Source organism: Labeo rohita, chromosome 21, assembly GCF_022985175.1.
Source record: "Labeo rohita strain BAU-BD-2019 chromosome 21, IGBB_LRoh.1.0, whole genome shotgun sequence".
NCBI lineage: Eukaryota > Metazoa > Chordata > Actinopteri > Cypriniformes > Cyprinidae > Labeo > Labeo rohita.
This window is the reverse complement of record NC_066889.1, coordinates 6,628,125-6,654,551: the sequence shown is the minus strand read 5'-3', so window position 1 is coordinate 6,654,551 and position 26,427 is coordinate 6,628,125. Positions and strand designations below refer to the sequence as shown.

Below are 26,427 nucleotides of genomic sequence, written 5' to 3'. Positions count from 1 at the left end.
ACTGAGTTTCTGCAAGAGTTGTTAATGCAACTTATGAGGTTACAGCCATTGGATTAAAAGAAAAAGTATGATTCATCTTAATGATAATATAAGATTATCCTGCAATGGAAGGAAACTATGCACAAGCCAAAGGTTTAGGCTGCTCCCAGGGGCTGTACTCACAAAACATTTTATCTCACCACCAAGAGTTCTCATACATAGCTGTAAAAATTCGTAGATAAGAGTTTCTCTCAAAAACTTGTTCACAAAGCTTCTGAGACCAACTTTTACTATGGAATTGGGAGGAATCTTAAGCTAAGAGAAAGGGTGGGGTTGACTTGCTATTGATGATGTCATCAAGATAACTAACTTCTCATAGTGACTGACGGGATGGGTCTCTGTAAGTGATTTAAATATAAAAATACTGTAGAACAAAGTTTCATGTTGCGATATTCAAATAAAAATGTTTTAGAAATGATAAAAATTATATTCAGATCAAAATTTTAAAATGTACATTTAGCGTCACTAATTTAACAAATATATGTTTAGCTTATTGTAAGCCTCTTACATGTCTGCATCTCGTAAACAATAAGCGGTTATGCATATAAGCAACCTTCTAATTAACAGACTAGCATAAACATGGCTTATAGTAAGATATGTGTAATTCACGTAGATCCAATGAGTTTTTAATAACTCTTTTAAACTTCAGTACAAAACAGTGCTGAACTTTGACAAAAAGTGATTTTTAAATGTCTAAGTATAAATCCAAAAGCAAAACAAGTGAAAAGAACTATATTAGGTGGGAGTGGGAATGGCCAATGAGTCATTGGCCACGGACATGCTATAGATAAAGTCAGTTCACCTTTTACTCAATCACATTCTGTACACACATAACTCCCTAAAATACGAGAGTACCAACCGCATTATTAGTATGGTTGAACTGGATCATTGAAGGTCAGCAGCAAAAACATTGGTGACTAAAATGGGATTAAATACATATAGGTTTTATGATATTTAACATATTTAATTATTGCAGGTGTGTGTCATTTTGAGTTTGTATTTCAGTTTTTATCTTGAGGAATACATCAATCTGTTGTTTCTTTTTTTTGAATGGGTAAATGCATGTTTAAATTTAGTCTAGAACTACAGTAACATTATGTTTACACAGCGCTTTTAACACATTTGCATTTACTCCCGATTTCTCTCAACATGAGGACAGGAGACAATTTATTGACAGGAATCAATAAATAGGAAAACAAAGTTATTTGAAAAAGTAGCTCATTTTAAAATAGTTCGTTTTCCACCAAATAACAGAAGTCTTCCATTTAAGCCTGGCATATTTATTCTATGAATTATCTCAATTAATAAAAATGAAGAAAAAAATGCATATCTTCTTTAAAGTGTATTTTATATATAATGTTCCCATTTAATATAAAAATAAAAAAATGAATAAATTTCAGCTAAATAAATAATAAAAAAATATCATATGTGCCTCCAAAACTAAAAAGTAAATAATATTACATGTTTTGTTGTTGTTGTTTTTTAGTTTTTTTGCTATACTATAGAAAATGGGGGGAGGGGTCACTTTATTTATTTTTACCCCTGATAAAGTTAAATCCCTCCAAGCACAAGCTAGTTTCTGGGCTTTAGGCATAATCCGCTTACCCAAATGAGACAGTTATATCTTGCAATGAGCAGTCAAGAAAGATGTGAGAAACAACTTAATGTGTGAGTAAATGACATCATCCAGATATAATTTAGAAATTATTGAGGTAAGTTATAGACTTATATAAAGTTTTCTATGAGGATTAGGAGACCAGAAATGTTGTCTTGATAGATAACTCATTAGGTTTCAATACAGCCACTGTGAAACAGGTGGAAAAACTTAAGCTCTAACCTCCTCCCTGTGGTTTCGTGTCTTCGATACTTGGATATTTGAGCTGAGGGAGGAGTTATTAGGAAAACACGCCTCTCTTCTCATTTATACAACTTCACTGGAGGCACTTCAGGAGTCGGGCAGCGGCACCGTAGAGGGCTTCGCTAACTTCACCAAACTTATTTCTATATCAATGGTATTTCTTCTTTAATTTTCTGGACTTACACAAACGCAGAAATGACTCTACCATACCCCCATAGTGTAACGACACTGAAGACAGTGACCGTCGCAGAACCGAGCGCACAGACTGTCCTGACATCCACTCCTGTCGGGATAAGCGAAGGTTCGACGACCTACCGAACGGTAAACCTGTCGGGAGCTCAGCTGCAGCCGGTCCAGTACATTAACAGCCAAGTGGAAGGGAACGTGATGTACGGGGGCGCACGTTACCTGGTGCCTGTTCAGCAGCGGCCCGCGGAGTCATTCGTGTACCTGAGTCAGGCGCCGCGCGTCGTACAACCTATGTACGTACAGAACGTTCAGCCCGTCAGCGTCAGCAGCGTCAGTAGCGTCGACGAAACCGACGTCTACAGACAAATAGTAAGCGTTCATTTTGAATTCTTCCCTTTCATTTTGTTACATCAGTATCCAAAGGTTACATCTCATTAAAATATAATTTAGTTAACATATAGTATTTACAATGTAACTGCTTGTTCATTGTTAGGCAGTTTAGAAAAGTGGAGAAAATGACCCAAATTGGCAAAAGAAAGATGGTGCTGATCAAATGCTGTCGTTTCAATACAGCTGTATCGAAAGTAAATGTCAGCACATGATGTAATTTAAAAGTTTTAGGTTACTTTAGCGCCCCCTATGATCAGACGTTGTTTGACATGAATCTGGACATTGCGCTTACAAGATACAGATTAAGTAGCCATTAATGGATCACACCTACACAAAAATATTTAATTAAAAATTCAAAGTGTCATTTTTCTCTCAGTAAAATTTGGTATACAGCTACATTTCAATAATTAGCCTTGTAGAATTTAAACTCTGGACCACAAAACCCTTTTTGACCATCTGAAAGCTGAATAATAAAAATAATAATAAGCTGTCAATTAAAGTATTTTTTGTTAGGATAGTACAATATTTGGGTGAGATACAACTAATTAAAAATCTGGAATCTGAGGGTGCAAAAAAAAAAAAAAATTAAAGTTGTTCAAATTAAGTTCTTAGTGATGCATATTACTAATCAGAAATTAAGTTTTGATATATTTACAGGAGGAAATTTACAAATTATCTTCATGCAACTTGGTCTTTACTTAATATACTAATGATTTTTGGCATGAAAGAAAAATTGATAATTTTGACCCGTACAGTGTGTTTTTGGCTATTGCTACAAATATACCCATGCTACTTATGACTGGTTTTGTGCTCCTGGGGTCACAAATGTGTTGATGTGAATTGTAGAAACTGGGGGTGGTTGACATGCTGTATCTAAGTAATTGTATGGTTTAAAGCTGTAAGTGCAAATAAACAGATGTTTGTTATCTGTAGCAGAGGTTTTTTTTGTTGGTTTCAAATATCTAGAAATGTCTTCCAAACAAAAATTTCAAATTTCATTTTTTTTTTCGTATGGAGGACACAATATGGAAAAGTGAACTAAACAATAAACTTAGATTTAATTGACACATTAAGAGCAGGACTAAATTTTTCATAGTCAGTTTGGATCATGTTGTCATATGTATTCTTATGTTTTATGGGTTTATTTATATTTATTTTATTTTTGGCCTTTTATGTATATTGTTTAACTGTTTAAATTTTGCTGAAAAGCCTGTAATATGCTGTTTAAAATCAGGTTCTGTTGTGGCGCAATTTAATACCACACCCTGCTATTGATCATTTTTGATCCACCTCAGATGTTGACTACTATATATTATATAAGTTAACCTAAAATGTTTGATAATACTATAATTTTAGTTATTCATTTTTTTTCCTTTGCACCAAAACTTTCAGGGATACAGGTTACAGATACTGCATAATGCTTTTTTTGGTAATTTTTAGCAAATGACACTGCATTTAAGAGGCAATTATTCATTAATGTTTTCTTCTTCTGTATTCAGAACATAAATGGACAAATGTCTGTCTGCAGCCAGTTATCCAGTCCAATCAAGAGCCCTGAACCATCTGAGGTAATGAAATAACATTCACAGTGTATGCAAACAGGCAAACATGACATTTAAGGCTGAAAACTGTTTGTATGCATTCATGTGGTTAGCACACAAACACACACACCTAAAGTTACCCTTGACTTGACTTTCATGCCTTTACATGGAATAAACAAGCAATAGGTACTGTATTACGCACACTTTCTTCTGGGTTTGTCCGTGCCGCTGGCTTGTGAGCTGAGCCGGAAGAACAAGCTTTAATGTAAGCCAGGCTTCAGTGTGTGTGCGGTTGCACGCACATGTGAATATGACAATAACTTATGCGTTTGAGCACAAGTGCAGTACCTGCAGGGTTTAGGGTGTGTCCTGACAGAAAGAATGGACTCTGTAATTCCCAGAGTAGACAGTGTGTTAACGCCCATTTAGATTGGGCCTGACAATAGTCATAATATTGCAAGAAAAGTGTTAGAGGGAGTTGTCCTTTAACGCAACTGTTGCTGTCAGCAAGGCTGCAGGTGATAATAACATGACAGGTGTATGTTGGAAGAGCTTAAATGTGTACTACTAAACAAACACCTTGCTTTACATGACAAAATATTATTTTAACTTGCCACAGAGCTGTAATCATACTAATAACATTTTTTAAAAGTTAGTGTATCTGTTTATTAAGAAGACAACAAAGATCATGCTTGAGAGAGAAATTAATTTTACTAATTTAAACTTTTCACTGTACAAATTCGCAGGTCTTTCAAACATAAATGTTAGTAACCAGCTGAAGACAAATCATGCATTGCATTCATTTTGTATGTTGTCAGGTTTCTAACAGCTTTATATTTAGGATGGTCTGTATAGGTGCTGAAAATTCATTCTGTGGGTTTAACCCATAGATGTGACGGTCTACTGTGTTCTGTGTAAGGTTGAGTCATCAGTCTTTGACTTTGAAAAGCATTACACACAATAATTTAAGGAGGGTTGTCATGAGTTGTGCTTGCAGACAAGCTGGGACAGGAGTTGGAAGCTCATCATCAGCTTTAAGTTTCGTACACAAAGGTGGATTTTGTTGTAATTAGGCGTCTTGCACTCAAGCACACTTGGGTTGTCTTAAATGTTAGGTTTGTAATGTGAGATAGCATTGAAAGCTGATCAGGAGTTTTACATGATGTCATTATGTCACTGGCCTGATACATGTAGTGATGAAGACAATTGAGCTTGAGTTCCTGAGTATTTCATGAGAAGAAAGTGTAATGCACAACTTAATGTCAAGGTTTTTTAAGTTGATGTAGAAGAATTGAGGCAACTAATGTGAACTGGACTCCTTGGTCAGCAGAAGATTTGATATAATACAGAGGTTATAATAATTGCTGCGGTGTTGTTACTTGTTAAATGACAATTAGTAATCAAATATTTATGTGCATTTAAATATTTCATACTAGTTACTCAGGATTTGAGCTGTTGAGTGAAAACGTTTGTCAGGGATGTATTAAATATGTGCAGGAAAAAAATAGCTATTTAAAGTGATAAATAAAACATGTATGCATTTAGCTGGCAAAAGTGCTACCGAATCCACTTAATTATGTCAGCAAACATATCTGTACTAGTGGATTGAGCTATCTATTTAGTTGACTATTGTATAATATTGCAGTATTTTACGGATTAATTATCTGCCGTGGATTTTCCCAAAGTAATCGTTTTACATAAAACATTTTGCCTTATACACTACCAGTCAAAAGTTTTCGAACAGTAAGATTTTTGATGTTTTTAAAGTCGCTTCTGCTCAACAAGCCTGTATTTATTTGATCCAGAGTACAGCAAAAACAGTAAAATTTTGAAATATTTTTACTATTTAAAAATAACTGTTTTCTATTTGAATGTATTTTAAAATGTAATTTATTCCTGTGATTTCAAAGCTGATTTTTAAGCATAATTATTCCAGTCACATGATCCTTCAGAAATCATTCTGATATTCTGATTTGCTGCTCAAAAAAACATTGATTATTATTATTATTATGTTGAAAACAGCTGAGTAGATATGTTTTTGTAGCTGAGTAGGTTTCTTTAATGTAATGAGTAGAAACTTCAAAAGAACAGCATTATGTGAACCAAAATCAGCATTTATCTGAAATACAAAGCTTTTTTTATTTAAGATAAATGCTGATTTTTGATCTTTCTATGTAAGAATCCTGAAAAAATGTACTCAACTGTTTTAGTAATTGATTCATTATAATAATAATAGTAATAATAATAATGAACAGCAAATCAGCATATTAGAATGATTTCTGAAGGATCATGTGACTGGAGTAATGATGCTAAAAATTTAGCTTTGTTCACAGAAATAAATTGCATTTTTAAATATTTTCAAATAGAAACTGGTTATTGCAAATAGTAAAAATTCTTCACAGTATTACAGTATTTTGCTGTATATACAGTATTTTTGCTGTATTTTGAATCAAATAAATGCAGGCTTTATGAGCAGATGAGAATTCTTTTAAAACATTTGATTGGTAGTGTATATACACTATTTAATAAAAGCACATTTGGAAATGGCTTCATGTTTTTATGGATTTTTAAATGGGTCTTTAAATTAAAAACTTTAACTTTTAAAACTCATTACTTGACTGACTTTTTCCCATGATTTGACTGCTTGACAGCTCATGATTTAGGCTTGGCTCTTGCAAAACAGTAACTTGGAGCGAAATCTAAATGCAAAACCATGTTAAGTTTTAACTCAATGGAGCAGAGGAATTCAGTATTTATACTGTATATTTTCTGTATATAATAATAAAAAATAAAATTTTCCATGTATAGTCCTTGTGTGCGTGAGAGCAGTTGAACGGGGCGTAGGTAAGACCTTAAGTAAATTATCTTTTAAAATGAATCAGAAGGAAACAGGATTGCTTGATTATAAACAGCTTCAAAAAATTCAACAACAGTGAAAAAGGTTCTTTGCAAAGGGATTTAGTTTATTTTCATTTAGAACAATCACCTAATGAATAATTTGAAATGATATTGTTTAACAGCACTGATCTTTTTTTTAATTATGTTTTACAATGCTTTTAAAAAAGTACCTTTGTTTCTTCAAATGTTAAATCTCTCACTTTCTCTGTATCTCTCTCCACTGGCTTCCTGCGGTCAGACACAACTTGAAAACTGAGCTCCTCCTTCCTTTCACTGTAGACCATAGCAATGACCTGCTGTTCTTGCACTGGAACAGAGAAGCTTTTGGCTCACACGTCGACCTATTTTTGCAGACAGTAAGGTATTGTGGCAAGCCAAAAACCACAAAGGAAATACAGTCACAGGTTTAGGAGCAATGATTGCGATAACAGCAATGTCTTCATACAGCATCTTTTAATAATTCTTGCGAATATGCTTATCAAAAGATTAGATAAGATATAGCTTTTTGACTTAAAGCTACAGTCCCTAATTTCTGGGTAATTATTAGGTGATAAAAAATGTACACCATTTTGCCCGCTCAACCGCATGTAAATTTCCAGAACCTGTTTTTCAAAGTTTAATGACTTTAAAATTTATACAGCATTTGAAGAACAAGAACACAAGAATGTGTCCTGTGTGAACTGACTTGGACTCAGTCTTGGAGTTTACATACATAATTAATTAGAGAAAAATTATTAATCAAATGACAGCCCTAATTATGTTTTCATGCTGTTCATTTTTAAAGTTAAAACCCCTACAGCTGATTTAAAGGCCAAGAACAAAGTATTTTTCAGATCTTTATTAACATGTTATATGGGATATATACAAGTTTTTTTGTGTGGATCTGCTCTAATGTTTATTTTAGAATTACAGATTACAACTTGATGAAGCACTTCCTGTGCAGAGTTACTCAATGCTGCTGTGGGAATCGAGGTTACAACATCACAACCAAATAATATTGGCATATAAGAGAGAGTTCAGGTGATCTTGAGTTACTCCAAGAAAGCTTGTGTGCATTGACATAACACACATACACACGTATATATATATATATATATGGGAATGGAAATGGGAATTTGTTTTACTTGAGTTCTAGTTATACTACCTCTAGTAAAGCTAAAAGCACTAAACTCTATTATGTGCCCTTGCTTGCTGTGAGCTGAACCTGCTGCAACTTGTCAGCAGCTACTAATGTCCAAAGTACGTTTCAATCATTGATAATTTCTTATCTTTGTAATCTTGTAAGAACACACCCAGATACAATCTATAATTCACACAACTCTGCATTTACTCATTCACAGCTAATTCAATAAAAGTTTAGTAATATGCGCAACTGTTAACAAGCTCGGCTCTTTGTTGTTGCAGCTTCAAACCGGTTTCGGCACAGCGGTCTCAGTAGTTAGTCCACGCACACACACCCAGTTAACACTGTCACTGCTGGTCTTTCTGCCACAGAATGTGTGGAATGTTCTCAAGGACTGACACACCCGCTGTCAAAAACACTTGTCTTTTTTGTTAGAGCTCTCTAAACAGATGCTAACGCCTGCAAACACCTGGATTATTATTAAAACATGTGTGCATGTATTGCCAGCTATTATTATTTCCTGTGGTCCGAAACAACCCAATATATATCAACCCAAAAGCCCAATATCTCAAGATCAGTACCTGTTGATTTTGGGTAGAAATATGACTTGGGCATCAGCCATTCAGTCCTAACATTTTAACTTAGAAAGTAGAAAACCAAGGAGTGATGGCTCAGAATCATGAATAATATAATTTGGGTAAGCAGCTTACAATTATGTCAACGTGACCCAATATAAACCCAAAATCTTATGTAGTGTCAGTTCATTTGTAATTCTGGATGAAACTAGACCCTGACAGTGAACCCTCAGTGTGTGATTCTCTCCCACAAATCAATGGAATCCAGCTCAACCACTCAGACACACCTCAAGTTCTGGATGTTACTGGAGGACTGACAGAACTGTTGCTCTGCACCTTGCATTCAATGTCGTGCCATAAATCATTTTTAAATACTACCTAAACACTGCTAATGCTTTTAGAATGCAAAAAAATCAATCATTATGAAACACTAACATCTAGGAATGAAAACACTATTAAATATCAATGCACTAAAATAGAAAATTTGGCCAATAATTATTTTTAAAGGCGTCACTGGATGCAGAATTCACTTTTACATGTTTATTGAACAGAAATGTGTTTTTGCAGCGTGTGTACACATCCATCCTATAATGATAAAAATCCACCCAGTGCTTTTTTTAAATTAAATTTATTTTTAAATCATACTAATAATAGCAAGCTAGATTTAAAAGCATAAGATCCCAGCCTCTCTGCAAATCACTCTTCAAAGACGCACAGGCAGAACAGAGGTTTACCAGTGACACCATGAAAGATGATGTTAGTGGAGGGTTGCATGCATCGCTGTCAGATTACCTCATGTTTCATATACCTGTGAGAAAACTTCACAGTACAAAACTCATAGTATTACAATAATATCACCTTCCATTCTTGCTCATTCTGCTATGGCTCTGCAATGAAGTATCATGTCTGCGCAAACAAATACATATGTTGTATTGCAAATATATATGTTGACAGGCAGGTAACCACAGCCTTGGACCAAAGGATATGATAGGACGAGCATTTTATGGTCCTACGCCTTCCACAGACGATATAAATAGCATAAAAAAGACCACTTCACTTAGAGATTGTTATCGGCATGTGTTGAATCTTTTAACCAGCATAACAAAAAAAAATTTTGAAAAAAGAAAACACATCAAAACATGATATTATGATATTTTACAGCAGAAATGATGGATAACTTTTTGATTAACATGACAGAATTTATTTATTTATTTATTTATTTTCCCCCCATTGCAGAATGTAACTATATTACCATCCAACACTTTATATGTGACCCTGGCCCACAAAACCAGTCATGAGGGTAAATTTTTTGAAACTGAGATTTATACACTTGAAATTTATTCTGAAAGCTGAATAAATAAGCTTTCCATTGATGTATGTTTTGTTAGGGTAGGACAATATTTGTCTGATATACCACTACTTGAATATCTGAAGGTGCAAAAAAAATCAAAAAGAAGAAAATCGCCTTGTTGTCCAAATAAAGTTCTTAGCAATGCATGTTACTAATCAAAAATTAATTTTTGATATATTCACAGTAGGTAATTTACAAAATATTTTAATGGAACATAATTTTTATTTAATATCCTAATGATTTGTGGCATAAAAGAAAAATGGATAATTTTGACCCATACAATGTTTTGTTGGCTATTGCTACAAATATACCCATGCTACCTACGACTGGTTTTGTGGTCTGGAGTCACATATAAATTTGGGTTGGATATTTAAAGTACGTCCAATTTTATCTGCCTACATACAGTATACTCCGACATTATATACTTTTGAACATTGTGTATTGTGAAAAGCACTATACAAATAAAATTGAGTTGATGTTGAAAAAAACAGAACAATGCAAATAATTTTAAAAATGCTTGTACTGGCTGGTCATATGTGCATCTCCAGTGCTACTGATGCTTTGCATTGTTCAAATGACAATGTATGGAATGCAAAATTTGCATAAAGACCCACGCACCAAATTTTTATTTGCCACTCCCCAGGAGGCCTTAAGTATTTATGGTCCACTCAGTTCACGGCATGTAGTTTTGTTTGCTGCTTTTAAGAGTGTTTTTAGATAAATCACTCAGGAGTGTCTGATCGGGATTTATACACAGGGGTGTGGTGTTTCACTTACTGTTCTTCGAGGTGTGGACTGGCTGATGTCTCTCACTCACAACCTAGTGTAAAGAATTTAACACATACTTGAAAAAAAGCTAACGCTCTTTTCTTAGCATACATAGAGATGTTGTAACTCAACTAAAGTTTTGCACTCCCACTCAAAATATCATGTTTTCACATTCTTCACGCCTTTTCTAGTCGGAGTTGGTGGAAACTTCAAGCATTCGAGAGGAAGTTGTGGACCTGAGAGAAATAAAGAATGGCCTCTCTCAGATTAAGACGGAGATTATCGATGTGGAACCGGTTGCCAAGATGGACAACCGCTTCTTTGGCGAGCTTCTTGCTGAGGTTTACCGCAAGAACTCAGATATTCACACTTGCATCTCTGAGCATGTGGCCAAGATCCGTGGAAGGTGAGGTCTTCTCTCCTTGTAAATTGAAATGTTTTTTTTTTTTTTTTTTTTTTTTTTTTTTTTTTGAAAATCATAATAAATAAAGCTAGCTAGCTAATTTATAAAATGGCATCCCTCAATTACAATTAAGATGTAGTTGTGCTGTGCAAATTGCATTCTTTGCGAATTCCTCTTTGTGTGTTTTAATGGAGATGTTAAGTTGAAGATTTGCATGCAGATAACCCTAATCACCCATTAACCCTGTCAATCTAGGTGATTGATGACTCACCACATACTGAAAAAAACCTATTACAGACCATTATCTGAAAGTAAATCTCATCTGTTCACTTAATCTGCAGCCACTTTCTCAAATGACTCATTAGACTGATCAGAAAACCTGAAACCTCTAGACCTTGTCCAAAACTGTCTAAGAGTTTAATCACTCATTCCAGTGATTCATTGCGAGTTAAGAGGTTACGTATTTTACACCTTGGAAATGATTGTGAGAACAGCAACACCTCTGGACGCCTCTGCTTTAAGGCTCTCTTTTTTTTTAAATTTTTTATTTGACTCATTCATATTGTTCTTTGTCTATGCAGGAAACACCTTCTGGACCCCACCATTGACTACAAGGTAGGGAGTGGCAAATTGTTTAGTTCCTGTGAGGCTGGCTGAAAGTTTTCCATGTTGCATAAAGGATTTCAAGTTTCAGTTGATTAATTTTAAGCCTTAAAGGGATAGTTCACCCACAAATGAAAATTTTATCATTAATTACTCACCCTCATGTCGTTTCAAACCTGTAAGACCATTGTTCATCTTCGGAACACAAATGAAATTCGAGAGCTTTCTGACCCTTTTTTCTTTGGGCAACAATGTTGCATTTAAATGTGCTAAATAAATGAAGTTGAAGTTGAAATTGAAGTTGAAGTTGAAGAAGCTTAACAAAAACATTTTTTAAAAATAGGCTCATTGTTTGTAATTTAACGCCCCTAGAGTTAAACAGTTGAGTTTTACCGTTTTCAAATCCATTCCACCGATTTCCAGGTCTGGTGGTAGCACTTTTAGCATAGCTTAGCATAGATCATTGAATCTGACCGTTAGCATCTCGCTCAAAAATGTCCATATCTAATGACAATATTTTTCCTATTTAAAACCTGACTCTTCTGTAGTTCCATCGTGTACTAAGACTGACGGAAAATGAAAAGTTGTGATTTTCTAGGCTGATATGGCCAGGAACTATACTCTCACGTAATAATCAAGGAACTTTGCTGCCGTATCATGGGTGCAGCAGGCGCAATGATATGGCAGCAAAGTTCCTTGATTATTACGCAGAAATGAGAGAATGAGAGTTTCTAGCCATATCGACCTAGAAAATCGCAACTTTTCATTTTTCGTCGGTCTTTGTACATGATGTAACTACAGAAGAGTCAAGTTTTAAATAGGAAAAATATCGAAACTCTTTGGTCATTTTTGAGCAAGATGCTAACGGTCTAGTTGGATTCAATGATCTATGCTAAGCTATGCTAAAAGTGCTACCGCCAGACCCGGAGGTCAGCTGAATGGATTCGAAAACGGTAAAACTCAACTGTTTAACTCGAGGGGAGTAGGAAAATTAGCCTATTTTCAAAAAAAGTGGGGTGCTCCTTTAACAATGTCCTTACTGCCTTTCTGGGTCTTGAAAGTGGCTCCTGGATTTCATCAAAAATATCTTGATTTGTTTCGGAAACATCTTGATTTGAATCTCACGGGTTTGGAACGACATGAAGGTCATTCGGTAATTAATGACAGAATGTACATCACTTTGGTTCCCACTTTCACATGTCACTTTTGCATTTACTCAAAAATGATACATTCATACACACAGTAACTTTTCTAGGACTAGAATGTCTTTCAATTTTGTTCATTTCATTTTCATATTTTTGCTAGGGCATAAAGTAATGTAATTAATGGGTGATAGAACTGATATCATATAGAAGAAAGAAAAGTCATTAAAATGAAATTCTTAATAAGAAAACTTTATTAACTAACTCGTAGTATATAATTGTTTATTATTCATTGTTATTATTGTATTTATTATTATATTATTTTTTAGAAAATAATACAAACATACAGTGAATCTTTTTTTTTTATATTATACAAGTATATGTGACTCTGGACCTCAAAACAGGTCATTTTTGAAATTGAGATGTACAAAATATCTTGATTACAAAATATCTTCATGGAACAAGAAAAATCGATAATTTTGACCCATACGATCTATACCTGTGCTACTTAAGACTGGTTTTGTGGTCCAGGTTTACATATTGTATATTTGTCAAAATCTAATTCATGTGATGCAACTAATACGCAGAAAATGTGTAAAAATGTCATGTGATGCAACTTTTCCGAAAAACATAGCAATAATCATTGTAAATATAAAAAAGATTATGTTTGCACTCACATGTATTGTAAATGTTTATTATTTTCATTATTAAACATTAATATCATATAGTTGCTGCAGCTCTCTGTTGTAGAATGTATACACCGAAATTGTTAAACACATGTCTGTCTCTGTGTGTGTGTGTGCAGGTGGAAAAAGAAGAAATAGAGAGTCTCATTCCTAAAGGAGTGTCCGAACTGACTAAGCAACAAATCCGCTACCTGCTGCAGGTGAGAGCTTATGGGCACATTGTGAATGTCTGCCCTGCCCACTCCCATTCAGCCCCACCCACTTCTCAGAACACCCCACCCTCAGACGCCTCTCCAGCACTAGATGATTCGTTTATGAGCCTGTCCCAGGAACACATGTCCCTCCAGGCACAACGGAGCCTCACAGTTATTCTGTTTATTTCACAAGGGAGCATGATAAAAGTAGATGTACTCAGAGAGTTTTTTTAAGTTGTTCAACATTATAGAATTGAAAGATGTGCTTGAGTTAGTATAGATTAATTGCTGTCATTTGTTTTGTATTAAGTTATGTAGATGATTAGTTGTGAATAAATGTCTTTTTAAAAAAATTATCAGCATATAATGTAAATAATTTATGTTTTTAGTTGATTAAAAGGGATTAAATATTATTTTATATTATATTACGGTTTAATTACGGTTAATGCATTGTAAATACTGAGAGTAGATTCAGACACAAACTGTGTTTCTCTCATTTAGACTCGTATAACGGCTGATAAAACCATGCGTCTGTTGATGGCCACGTTTAGCAGTCTGCGAGAGGAGCTAGTGCATATGCAGGATGATCTCAGGGTGAGTATGATTATTCTACCATTAAACCAACCAAAAGCCACTGGTCCTGTAGACAGTCCCCAGTTTCCACTGTAGATACAGTGATGAAACATATCAGGTTCTGCCCCGTAGGCGTGCGTTTGCTTTACAATCCAGCTTTCAGCTGACCTTGCCTTTTTCAAGGTGGGATGCGTGTATAAACAGATTCGAAGGTATGATGTAACAGCTACAGTCCTTAAATATTACGTTAGCTTCATTTTGTTGTAAATAAAATTATTTCATACAAAATGTTTTCTTTTAAACATGGGAAAATTACAAGACTTTACATGTCAACTATAATAATAAGCATCTAGTTTTTGCAAGTACAAATTCAGATTATTGTGGTATGTCACAAGTATATCACAAAAAGTCAACCTGCTTTGTTGGTACAGCCAGGGGTAACTCTTCCAGAGCTTTCATTTCCTGTTTGACTAAACAGAGCTTCTGCTCAGTTAAACATAAACCAGCATCGAGTCACCACAAATACATGCATGTCTTTTCAGTCGCTAAGCCAACATGGTGTGGCCAACAGCTACTAAAGACTACAGTAACGACATCAGCGTCTGTGTCTGTCATTTTCACTAATTATTCACTCACTCAAATAATTATCTGAAGTTAATTACTTATAATTAAGCTTTTTGCTTAATTATTTTGTCTTTCTTTGAAACTAGAAATATTACAAATTGCTGATTGAGCAACATAGATGAACACTGAACGTTCTGTGCATGTATGCAAGCTTGCATATATGTATGACATCTGACTGTGATTGGTCAGTTGTGGCCCTCTGCGGTCATATATTTCATGACAAGATTATAACAAGGGCTGAATGAGTTTGAGAAATTCTGATTCTGATTCTGAAAAAAAAAAAAAACATTTAAAAGATATATCAGTATGCCTACTACTACTACTACCCGTAAAGGTACTGTAAAATTAAATTATTATTACTAATACTAATCTAAAGATGAAGTTCACTTCCAGAACAAAAATGTATTAGTAATTAACAGATAATTTACTCACCCCCTTGTCATCCAAGATGTTTGTCTTTCTTTCTTCTGTTGTAAAGAAATTATGTTTCTTGAGGAAAATATTCCATAATTTTTCTCCATATAGTGGACTTCTATGGTGCCTGTGAGTTTGAACTTCCAAAATACAGTTTCAATGCAGATAATGATTCTAGCCGAGGAAGAAAGTTCTTATCTAATGAAATGATTGGTTATTAAAAAAAAAAAAAAAGAGTACAGTTTATATATGTTTTTACTTCAAACGCTCGACTTGTCTGTTCTCTGCGATGTAGGACAATTTTGAAGTTGGACAGGGTTGCCAGGTTTTTACAACAATACCCGCCCAATTGCTACTCAAAACTAGCCCAAAAGTAACCCAATCGCGTTTTGAGGGGGTTCCCTCAGGAAAAATTGCGTTTTGGGGGGTAAAATACACGTTTTTTTGGCAGGATTCCCCTGGTAAAACTAGTATCTCAGGGGCTAAATATTACGTTATTAGGGTCACTTCAACCCGCGGACATGAAAAACAACCCGTGGCAACAGTGTTAAAGGAGAAGTCCACTTCCAAAACAAAGATTCACATATAATGTACTCACCCCCTTGTCATCCAAGATGTTCATGCCTTTCTTACTTCAGTCGTAAAGAAATTGTGTTTTTTGAGGAAAAGATTTCAGCATTTTTTTCATATAATGGATTGATATGATAAACGATCCCAAATGCGGTGGTAAACGAGTCCAGGCGATGAAGAAGGGTCTTTTCTAGCAAAACGATCGGTTATTTTCATTAAAAAAAAAAAACAATTTATTAACTTTTTAATTTCAAACGCTCGTCTTGTCTTACTCTGCCTGAACTCTGTGTATTCTGGTTCAAGACAGTTAGGGTATGTCAAAAAAAACTCCAATCGTATTTTCTCCCTCAACTTCAGAAATCATTTCAAAATCATCCTACATTGTTGCAGAAGTACCGACCCAGTCTCTGCAAAGTGAACATGCAAAGAAGATCAAACACCCTTAACAAAAAAGGTAAAACAGCGATATAGGGCAATTTTGAAGTTGAGGGAGTTTTTCGACATACCCTAACTGTACTAACCCAGATTACACAGAGTCCGCATGCGCATCGCAGAGCTAGACAAAATGAGCGGTTAAGGTTAAAAAGTATATAATTTTTTTTTTTTTTTTTTTTAGAAAATACCTGATCATTTTATTAGATAAGAGCCTTTTTCCTCAGCTCGGATTATTTAGAGCTCTTTAAAGCTACACTGAAACTGCGTTTTGGAAGTTCAAACTCACGGACACTATAGAAGTCCACTATATGGAGAAAAATTCTGTAATGTCTTCCTCAAGAAATATAATTTCTTTATGACTAAAGAAAGAAAGACATGAACATCTTGGATAACAAGGGGGTGAGTAAATTATCTGTAAATGTTTGTTCTGGAAGTGAACTTCAAATAATAACTTTTACTATTGAAATATACTTTAAAATGTAAAATATTATAATTATTAAGAATAATAATATAGTAATAATAATAATATTACAAAGCAAATGGAAACAGCCATCAAAGCTTCTCTTTTGTTGACAACAGCAAGTTTATAAGTGCTTCTTATTTCAAGATTGTTGGCACATGTTGCCTTCCCAAATGCATGTTTTAAGCAACCCAAATTTAGAGCAGATGCAGAGATAATTTCATGTGGAGCAGCATTTATGTGAACCAAGCCACTACGAGACACTGAAAACACTGAATCATAAAAAAAAAAAAAAAAAATCACAATGATGTGCTTTACTCTAAAGCATGCAGAGCATATTTTAATTTAATTACAATGCAGCCTGTGCATTTTGATAATCTAGCCATTTCGCAATTTCATTTTATTTTATTAATCATGCAGCTGTAATTATGACTTATGACTATATCATACTGTATACTTAAGAATTGCCCCTTTCTTCTCACAAATTGAAAAAAAAAAATAGATAAAACTTGAATCCATATTTTCTTTAAGTTTGGTAGTTTGTTCAGGGTTTTTTCAAGATATAAGCCCATCCTTGTTAGAATCAGAATCAGAATTAGCTTTATTCACCAGGTGTGTGCAAACACACAAGGAATTTGTTGTAGGTTTTTTTTAAGGTGCTCCTGGTACATACATGCATACATGCATACATACATACATACATACATATCTGACATGAGAACAGAGAAAACATTTAAATATTCAAATTGTCTGTTAGCAGACAAATTTGCATGAATCATGTGGCCTAAAACTTTAAGTATGGAAAGCATTTCTCTTTAAAAAAAAACTACAAGCCTATTTTTACTACCCTAACCATGCACGGTTGCATGGTTGGTTGCATTTGGATTTATTGTGTGCGTTTTATTGTGCAGCGTCTGGAGAGTGAGAAGGAGGAGCTGGAGAGAGATCTGAGCTTCAAGGCAGATCAGGCTCTGCAATACGACAGACTACTGGAGACCGTACGTGAGCACAACAGACAACTGCAGGTAGGGGGCGCCACCATATAACTTTACTTATTCACCCATCATCACTTTTGTAAAAATAAAAATAAAATCAATAACATTCAAATCATGATATTGTATGATAAAAGTAGATCCATCTCTGATCTGATCTTCATGTTTTTCTTGCTCTCAGGCAGCCGTGAAGGAAAGCAATAACACTCAGCGTACTCTAGAAAGTCAGGTACTGAACTTGCAAAGCAAAGACCCCAGCAAAGACTTCCGCATTAAAGAATTGGAGGGCAGCAAGAGAGCCCTGGAGCAGGAGAACGAGCTGCTCAGGAAGAAGGTGGGCAAATCTCAAAATTAACCCAGTTTTTTATGATTTATTTTATATTTTAGTTGCATGTATTCAGTTAGTGACAAAAATTAGTCACTTTTGCAAAAGCAAATATTTATATGCACCTGCAGCATACTAAACTAAACAAAAATGCAGTTTTTACAATTTTAACTTTTTATTTATTTAAATAAACTTTTTATTATTTAAAGAGTACTTAAAAAACGTGTACTTTTAATTAAGCCCGCATGTTTGTTTTTGTTAAGTTTAAAAACCATCACATCCATAACCACTTTCTTGGCATGTTTCACTAAACTTTTCATTAAACAAAGCGACACAGAGTCAATCGTTCGTGAAGCAGACTACACTGGTCACACTGCATGTTTGTGTGCAGTGAAGTGTGCAGCAAAGGCAACTCAAAAGATAGTTCTTGGACATTTAAAATCAACAGATGAAACACCGTGACAGACTGTTATAGTGTTATAGTATTATGTTTCATTGTTGTTAAATACAGTGATAATCTCTTCCCCCACTGTCTTCCTGTTTATGTGGATTCATGGGTATCTCTTCCACAGTTGGCAGGGCAATGCAGTAGTTCCACTGTCCAAATCAAAACACAGGAGCTGTCCAGAGAGTATGAACAGATGCTGAGAGATCTACGAGAGGAGAAGGACAGAGAACTCAAGAACCTGCGGGTAAAAAGTTGCTTATTGCTTTTTTAAAAGGGATTAAGAATAATACAATAAAAACTAAAATGTTCAACAAATAGACAAACTATTTCATACAGTAATATAGTTAATTATCCAGATTGTAGGCTGTGTGTGTGTGCCAAAAAACTTGTGCTATTAATATACGCTACCGTTCAAATGTTTGGGGTTGTTAAGATTTTAGGAATGTTTTTGAAAGATGCACCAGGGCTGCATTTATCTGAGCAATATTACAATAAAAATTTTAATATTATAAAATATTATTTCAATTTAAAATAACTATTTTCTATTTAAATATATTTTGAAATGTAATTTATTCCTGTGATGGCAAATCCAAATTTTCAGTAGGCATTACTCTAGTCTTTAGTGTCATATGATCCTTTAGAAATATGATTTGGTGCTCAAGAAATATTTATTATTATCAATGTTAAAATCAATTATGCTGTTTGATATTGTTGTGGAAAACTTAAAAACATTTTGTCAGGACTTTGGGATTCTTTGATGATTTTTTGGGATTCTTTGGGATATCAATTGAATACATCCTTATTAATAAAACTATTATTTCTTTATATAAAATATTAAAATGATCCCAAACTTGTGAACGATAGTGTAGAATCCTGAGTCAATACATATAAAATTAAATTCTGTATTATATTCAGTACATATATATATATACACATATATTTATTTGTATTTTTTTTAGGCTCAGCTTGTAAAGATCCAGACCGAGCGCACCACAACAGTACACACCTCTGATAGTAGCTTGGAGTTGCGTATTTCTGAGCTGCTGTCCAAACTGGAACAACGTGAAAGTCTAATCAAACACCAGGAGGAGGTATTGTCAACACTACTATACAGACATAAAATGCTTTTGTCAGTGTTGTTTTTAATGGCACGCAAAGCAGTTGTCATCAGTACTGCCATGTGATGCGCCTGGGTGACATTTACCCAATGCTTCCTTGAGATATGGCCATCATCACTAACCAAAATTTGACAGCTTGGAAGCATGCTGAAAAAACAAAAAGCTCAATGAGTTGAATCACCACCTTTTTTGACCTTTTAATTTCACTCTGAATTTTAAAAAAAAAAATTTAAACTCTGATTTAACTCTGTCTGTAAAGTTTTTAAGATTTAAGATTTCCTCTAAAACCCAGGAACAAGTCAAAAAATGAACATAAAAAGTGACTTTGATACCAGGTTTTAAAGTTTGGTGCAGTTAGAACTTTGATTAAACCCAGGTTAAAGACTGATTCAGTCATGCATTCTGTAGACTATTTTACTGTTGTTGGAAAAAGAGATATTTAATATTATTTCTGCAGACTGTATTGACGTTTAAGGAAAACAACATGAAGTCTGTTTCTGAACAAATGAGGAGGTTTTCATAAGGAGCGGCAGTTGTCATCATAGTTCACATTCTTTAGTTTTCTTCCAGCTCTGCTTTACCTCAGCTTCATTACACTTGAAGAATGTGAATTCTTTGTACAATCTGAACAAATAACCCTCTACTTTTGTGCTTGAGTTCTTCATTCTGACCTTTGACCTTGCACTTTTAGGAAATCAGGAGACTCAAACAGCAGAAAACTGACAACTCCAGCAGTACAACAAGGACTGTTGTTACCAAGAGGTGTGTGTGTATGCGTTTTGAGTGCATATGAATGCTATGTGGAAACTAAACTGCAGTTAAGTCCTAATGGTCTTTGTAAACTTTTTCTTATCATGAACAGATACATGAACCAGTACCCTATTCTGGGTCTGCTGAGTGACGAGTACCAGTACACACCACCCATTAAAGAGGACAGGACTGTCATCATCGAGAGTACGGGGGTCTCGAAAGTCATCTAGATTGTAAGACTTGAAATTATTTGGAAATGGACACTTTTCACTAGGTACAGGGTAGAAATAGGTTTTTACCATGGTCGTTTAAAAAGGGTCATATGATTTTATCTGTATATGAAATTAAAGCTTTTAGAAAAGGAGGGCATTTACATAGAGACCTTAAAGATACAGTAACCACTAACATTTCCCACAAATGGTCTAATAAAACTAAAGTCTAAATTCATTATATAACTTATACAGTTGAGGTCAAAAGTTTGCATACACCTTGCAGAATCTGCAAAATGTAAATTATTTTACCAAAATAAGAGGGATCTGTCGATGCTGATGGCCTCGTGGTTAGTACAGTGACCGCTCCCCTCTCTCCACCCAATACTTTCCTGTCATCTCTCCAATAAATAGCACAAAAAGCCCATAAATAGAACTTAAAAAAAATAACAATAAGGGGGATCATACAAAAGGTTCAAACGCTCACTAATGCTTCATAAGAAAAAATGATGCATTAAGGGGAGTAAACTTTTGAACAGAAGATGTGTACATTTTTCTTATTGTCTAAATACATATTTTTTTTATTTCGTACAGTCCTTCAGAAGCTACAGATGATATTTGCATGTTTTCCAGAAGACAAAATAAGTTAAATTTACCCTGATCTTCAAATTCAAAAGTTTTCACCCCCAGTTCTTAATGCATTATGTTTCCTTCTCGAGCATCAGTGAGCATTTGAACCTTCTGCAATAGTTGCATATCCGTCAGTTGTCCTCAGTGTGAAGAGATGGGTCTCAAAATCATACAGTCATTGTTGAAAAAGGTTCGAACCAAACCAAAGAATTTATGGGACCTGAAGGTTTTTTTGAAGAACAGTGGACATTTTAACTGTTCAGGACAAACAAGGGACTCACTTAAAAAAAAAAAAAACAGCCGTGGATCATTCAGGTAACAACACAGTATTAAGAATCAAGCGTATTTAAACTTGAATTAGGTCATTTTTATAAATTCAACTATTATTTTTTCTTGTTGACTATATGTAAACGTCTGTTTGTAAAATATCTTATTCAGGTCAATACTAAATCAAAAATATATAAAAGAATAGAATCATTCCTCAAGGCGTATGTAAACATTTGACCTCAACTATATACAATATTACATACACTTTTTTAAGAAATTGATACTTGCATTAAATTCATCCAAAATGACAACATTAAAGACATTAATGTTACAAAAGATTGTTTTATTTCAAATAGATGATGTTCTTTTGAACTTTTTATTCATCAAAGAATACTTTCATACTTTTAACATTACAAAATCCTACTGACCTCAAACTTTTTTTTCTCAGTGATACATGTATGTTTCCTGGAAAAAAAAACAAAGGGTATAGTATGAAGAAACTGTTTGCTTTAGCTGCACTAGAAGTTTCACATCATTTCCATTATTTCACACCTTGTCCAGAGCATTTATCTTAAGCATGTGTTTGTATGGGAACAGAACACTGAAGTACACTGTTCAGTAGTTAATAATAGATTGCTCCCTGGCCTAGAGGGCCAATGCTAAATTCTACTTGAGCATAAATGAATGAGGATGTCATTCTGAGCCCAGCTGATGATGTCATTGAGCTGGTCACAAACTAACTTTTTGCCAGTGACCTCATTATTTTACACATCATAAAAGATGAAAAAACTAAGTGATGCAATAAAGCAGATGCATATTTAACCACATTGCTGCTCAAATAATTGTCTTGCCATAAGCAAAGTCAACAGAGGTGCTGTGATCTTGCACCAGTTACAATTTCTAAGACAAAACGTTAAATGCAACACATGCTGTATGTTTAAGCATTACAGCTCTTACTGTCCAGTGAATGTTTCCATCGACACCAGCAGTGCCAGAACATCTTCACAAAACGTGTTGAGTTGACAAATCTTGTAGTCATATTTTCAGAATGGATGAACCAATTTTTCAATGTCTCATTGCGGGGCGTACTTTCTGGGAAGGAAGCCAGCGTGTCTGTATCCACTGAGTTTCCACATATTCGCATCAGAATGAGGACAGACTGGGCTGAAATTCAAGGTTTACTATGAAGAAAGTCAGAGACGTTTGCCAGCAACATTTTATCATTCAGAAACCATAGTATAACTGTACTATCAAAACCAAAACTACTAATATGCAAAACAAATTATTAAATATGAAAAACTGGCAAGCATTCTTGAGCCATAATAAATGCTGACAGAGAATTCCTGGTATCCGAAGCATAGTTATCAGTTAGTCAGTGGATAGGGATAAGTTTTCCCACTAAAATGTGTAGCTGTGTAGTGAATTCCTGCCTTTGTGTTCTGTTATTACCAATCCTTAAAGAACTATTTCTTTTTGGCAGGTATGAACAGGAAGAAGATTTAGAGGCTTACCCGTTTTCCCCGTCCAAATCTCATTCCCTCCCTCTCTCTCTGCATGCTGCCTTCTTTCCAGTGGCTCCTATTGGTGATGGTGGTGCTGACTTTTTAGTTTCTATGCTTTGGAATTGGACAATGCCATTTGAAGTAAGAACTAAAACAGCATTTAATGACAAAATCTTTCAAAAGCATTGTTTACTAAAATACTGCGTGACTACTGTTTTTTTTAATATATATTTTATGATGCACCACAACCTTCAGTAGCCTCTAGCCAACACTACTGTAAATATTTGGACAGAAATGATTTGCAAGTATCATATACCTTGAATGGAATAAAAATTGAGCATTGTCATGTTATGTAAAAGGTAATTGCTGGTTTTGTTGGTTTTCTTGTTCATTTGGGTATATTAATTATGCAGATTTTATTCTGTTTTTATTGTTATGTCAGAGAGGTGATGCTTTTTGTAAAAAATGATGCATATATGTCATAGTGGTCGACCGACGCATGTTTTTGGTCCATGCAGGTATATTTAGAGCAGTATGACCCACTATATAGAATTTTTTTATTTTCTGAAGTTTTTGAATGTCTTAAGAAGGATGCATTTATTTGATCAAAATAAAGTAAAACAGAAAAAAAAAGAAATATTATTACAATTTAAAGTAACTTTTTATTTTAAGATTTTTACAAATATATTTTATATATATGATGGCAAAACTGAATTTTCAGTATCATTACTCACATGATCTATCAGAAATCATCCTAATATGATTTGTTCCTTAAGGAAAAGTATTATTATCAGTAATAAAAAAGGCTTCAAAAAATGTCCACATTTTTTGTTATAGAAAGTTCAAAAGAACACCATTTATTTGAACATTGTAAGAGTTTTTACTGTTACTTTTGATCAATTTAATGCATCCTTGCTGAATAAAAGTATTAATTTCAAATAATAATAATAAAACTAAACCCAAACACAAAAAAGAGAAATATTTTAAAACAGAAAATCACATTATCTGTTTACAAAGCTGTTAGATGTTGTAACTGACACAAGGAGGCGCCAACACAGTAATCAGCCAATGCCAAATATCTGCTTATTTATTGGTCTGGCTGATACTTCGGTAGACCACTAATATATAATGTAAGCTGGTGAGGGGTTTTACTGCTTTAAAGTGGTTGATAGTGCATGGGTTAACAGTGATTGCTGTAATCTAAGTTCTCACAGCTATCCTATATATCAACTTTGGTTAGAAGACATCTTTTCAAATAAAACAAATATAAAAACTCTGCTCAGTAAACGCTGGCAGCTATAGGGCCTGCATAAACATTTCTGTTTTTTATAGTCTGAAACTGCTGGGGTGTTTTTGTCATGGTACACTGAATGTATTCTACAGTATCTGCATGAATCAAATAGGGTTTTTTTTTTTTACTTACTTTATTATTCTTCATAAGACTCTGACACTTGAAGGGGCATTGCTATGTTTGAGTGTGGAGTTTTCTAGGTTTACCTTTATTACAGTGCAATTGTTAGTGGTGTGAAAGAACAGAGTGGCAAAGAACGAGTGGTTTATGATGTCATTACGTGGTGGATTGTAGCATTATAGGTAGCTTGGATATCTAGACTTTTTTTTTACATATATACCTTATGTGACTATAAAGAAATTCTTCTCTTAGACTTGTAGAACAATGCTGTTCTAAGAAAATGATGTCTTGTGTGATATCCTGACTAAATGCATCTATTAAAAACTGTTGGAGTGCCCCTTTAAATTCGTTAACATTACAATCACAGTGTTGCATCTGCAGCATTTATCTCTTTTGTGGATGTAACTTTACATCTTGTAACTGTTTGTGCTTAAAATAAAGAATATTTTGACCTCTTGACATCTATTGGTGTTTATTTCTGCATTAATATTAATTAGTATTCTTCTTTGTTTCCTAAGAATATTTTGACCTCTTGACATCTATTGGTGTTTATTTCTGTATTAATATTAATTAGTATTCTGCTTTGTTTCCTAATTATATTTGGATTATTATGGAGTTTTTCAAACATTGCAATAATAGTTCAATTTTTTGTATGAATGCATTATTTTAGTATTATTCATGTAGTATTATAGCCTTTGTTAATATTTCGATTTTTTTTTTTATTAAAAAATGTTATGTTTTTACTTTAATTTACGGTAACACTTTAGAATAGGGAACACATATTCACTATTAAGTAAGAGTTTTCCCTCAATAACCTAATTTGCTGCTCATTAAAGGAGAAGTGCACTTCCAGAACAACAATTCACAAATAATTTACTTTTCATCCAAGATGTTCATGTCTTTCTGTCTTCAGCTGTAAAGAAATTATGGTTTTTGAGGAAAGCATTTCAGGATTTTTCTTCATATAATGGACTTGATTGGTGCCCCGATTTTAAACTTCCGAAATGTAGTTTAAATGCAGCTTCAAAGGGCTCTAAAGCCGAGGAAGAAGGGTCTTATCTAGCGAAATGGTCGGTCATTTCTTTTCGGAAAATAAAAATGTGTATTTTAAGCACAAAAGCTCTGTAGCACAGGCTCTGAGATGCGCGTTCACGACACTACGTATTGAATCACGTCGAAAGGTCACGCGGAACTACAGACCCCAGTGTTTACAAAGCGAATCCGCAAAGACTAAGAAAGTGCAAGTAGGTCAAACTCTGTTTACAAACAAAAAGGTACAACGATGTCGGACGATTCTTAAGTTGTAGGAGAAAATAAGATGGACGTTTTAGCCATAATCTACCTTTTTTTCCCGGAGTACACAGACGATGAGCTTAGACGTGATGGGAAGTTCGGATCATTTTACCGACTCGGACCTTTGAGTCTCGTTCAGCAAAATGAACGAATGTTTTTCAAGTCATTTCGTTCATTTTAGCAAAATATAATAAAAATTTTATACGTGTTACTTCCCTAACATATCTACTGCTTACACAAACGTTGATCACACTACAAACAAGACAAAACTATAATGCTATAAGAAACAGAAAAGATTAATTCATTGTTTACCTGAGTCTTTAGTCTATGAGCGCACCTCGCCTCTTATCTGACAAGTTTTCGGGTTTGAGTCGTTCGTTCATCACGTGACCAGTGTTGGGGAAAGTTACTTTTAAAAGTAATGCATTACAGTTTTGCGTTACTCCCTGGAAAAGTAACTAATTCCGTTAGTTACTTTTTATGAAAAGTACTTTTGCGTTACTTTAAATCTGGGCAGGGCTTGCTACTTTGTTTTTAATATAAACAATTCTAATGTAAAATCCCTTTTACACCAAAAGTGAAATGAATTCACCTCAGACTGAAAGAAAAGTACATTTATTTGGAAAAGTAACTCAGATATTTTCTT

The 26,427-nt window shown here is 34.3% G+C and overlaps 1 protein-coding gene across 2 annotated transcripts; it reads left to right on the top strand.

Annotated features, from left to right (window-relative positions):
- Nucleotides 1-1,961: 1,961 nt before the first annotated feature.
- Nucleotides 1,962-24,947, top strand: pof1b (POF1B actin binding protein). 2 transcript variants are annotated; one of them, XM_051093166.1, is made up of 13 exons: nucleotides 1,962-2,455; nucleotides 3,976-4,044; nucleotides 10,924-11,138; nucleotides 11,717-11,750; nucleotides 13,686-13,766; nucleotides 14,262-14,354; nucleotides 17,748-17,861; nucleotides 18,010-18,162; nucleotides 18,726-18,845; nucleotides 19,561-19,692; nucleotides 20,411-20,481; nucleotides 20,582-20,702; nucleotides 23,056-24,947. In XM_051093166.1, the coding sequence occupies exons 1-12, from the start codon at nucleotides 2,093-2,095 to the stop codon at nucleotides 20,697-20,699; spliced, it is 1,563 nt and encodes a 520-aa protein (XP_050949123.1). In that variant the 5' UTR covers nucleotides 1,962-2,092; the 3' UTR covers nucleotides 20,700-20,702; nucleotides 23,056-24,947. The 2 variants fall into 2 exon arrangements, with proteins under 2 accessions (XP_050949123.1, XP_050949124.1); XM_051093167.1 differs by lacking the exons at nucleotides 1,962-2,455; nucleotides 3,976-4,044 and adding an exon at nucleotides 6,447-7,935.
- Nucleotides 24,948-26,427: the final 1,480 nt, after the last annotated feature.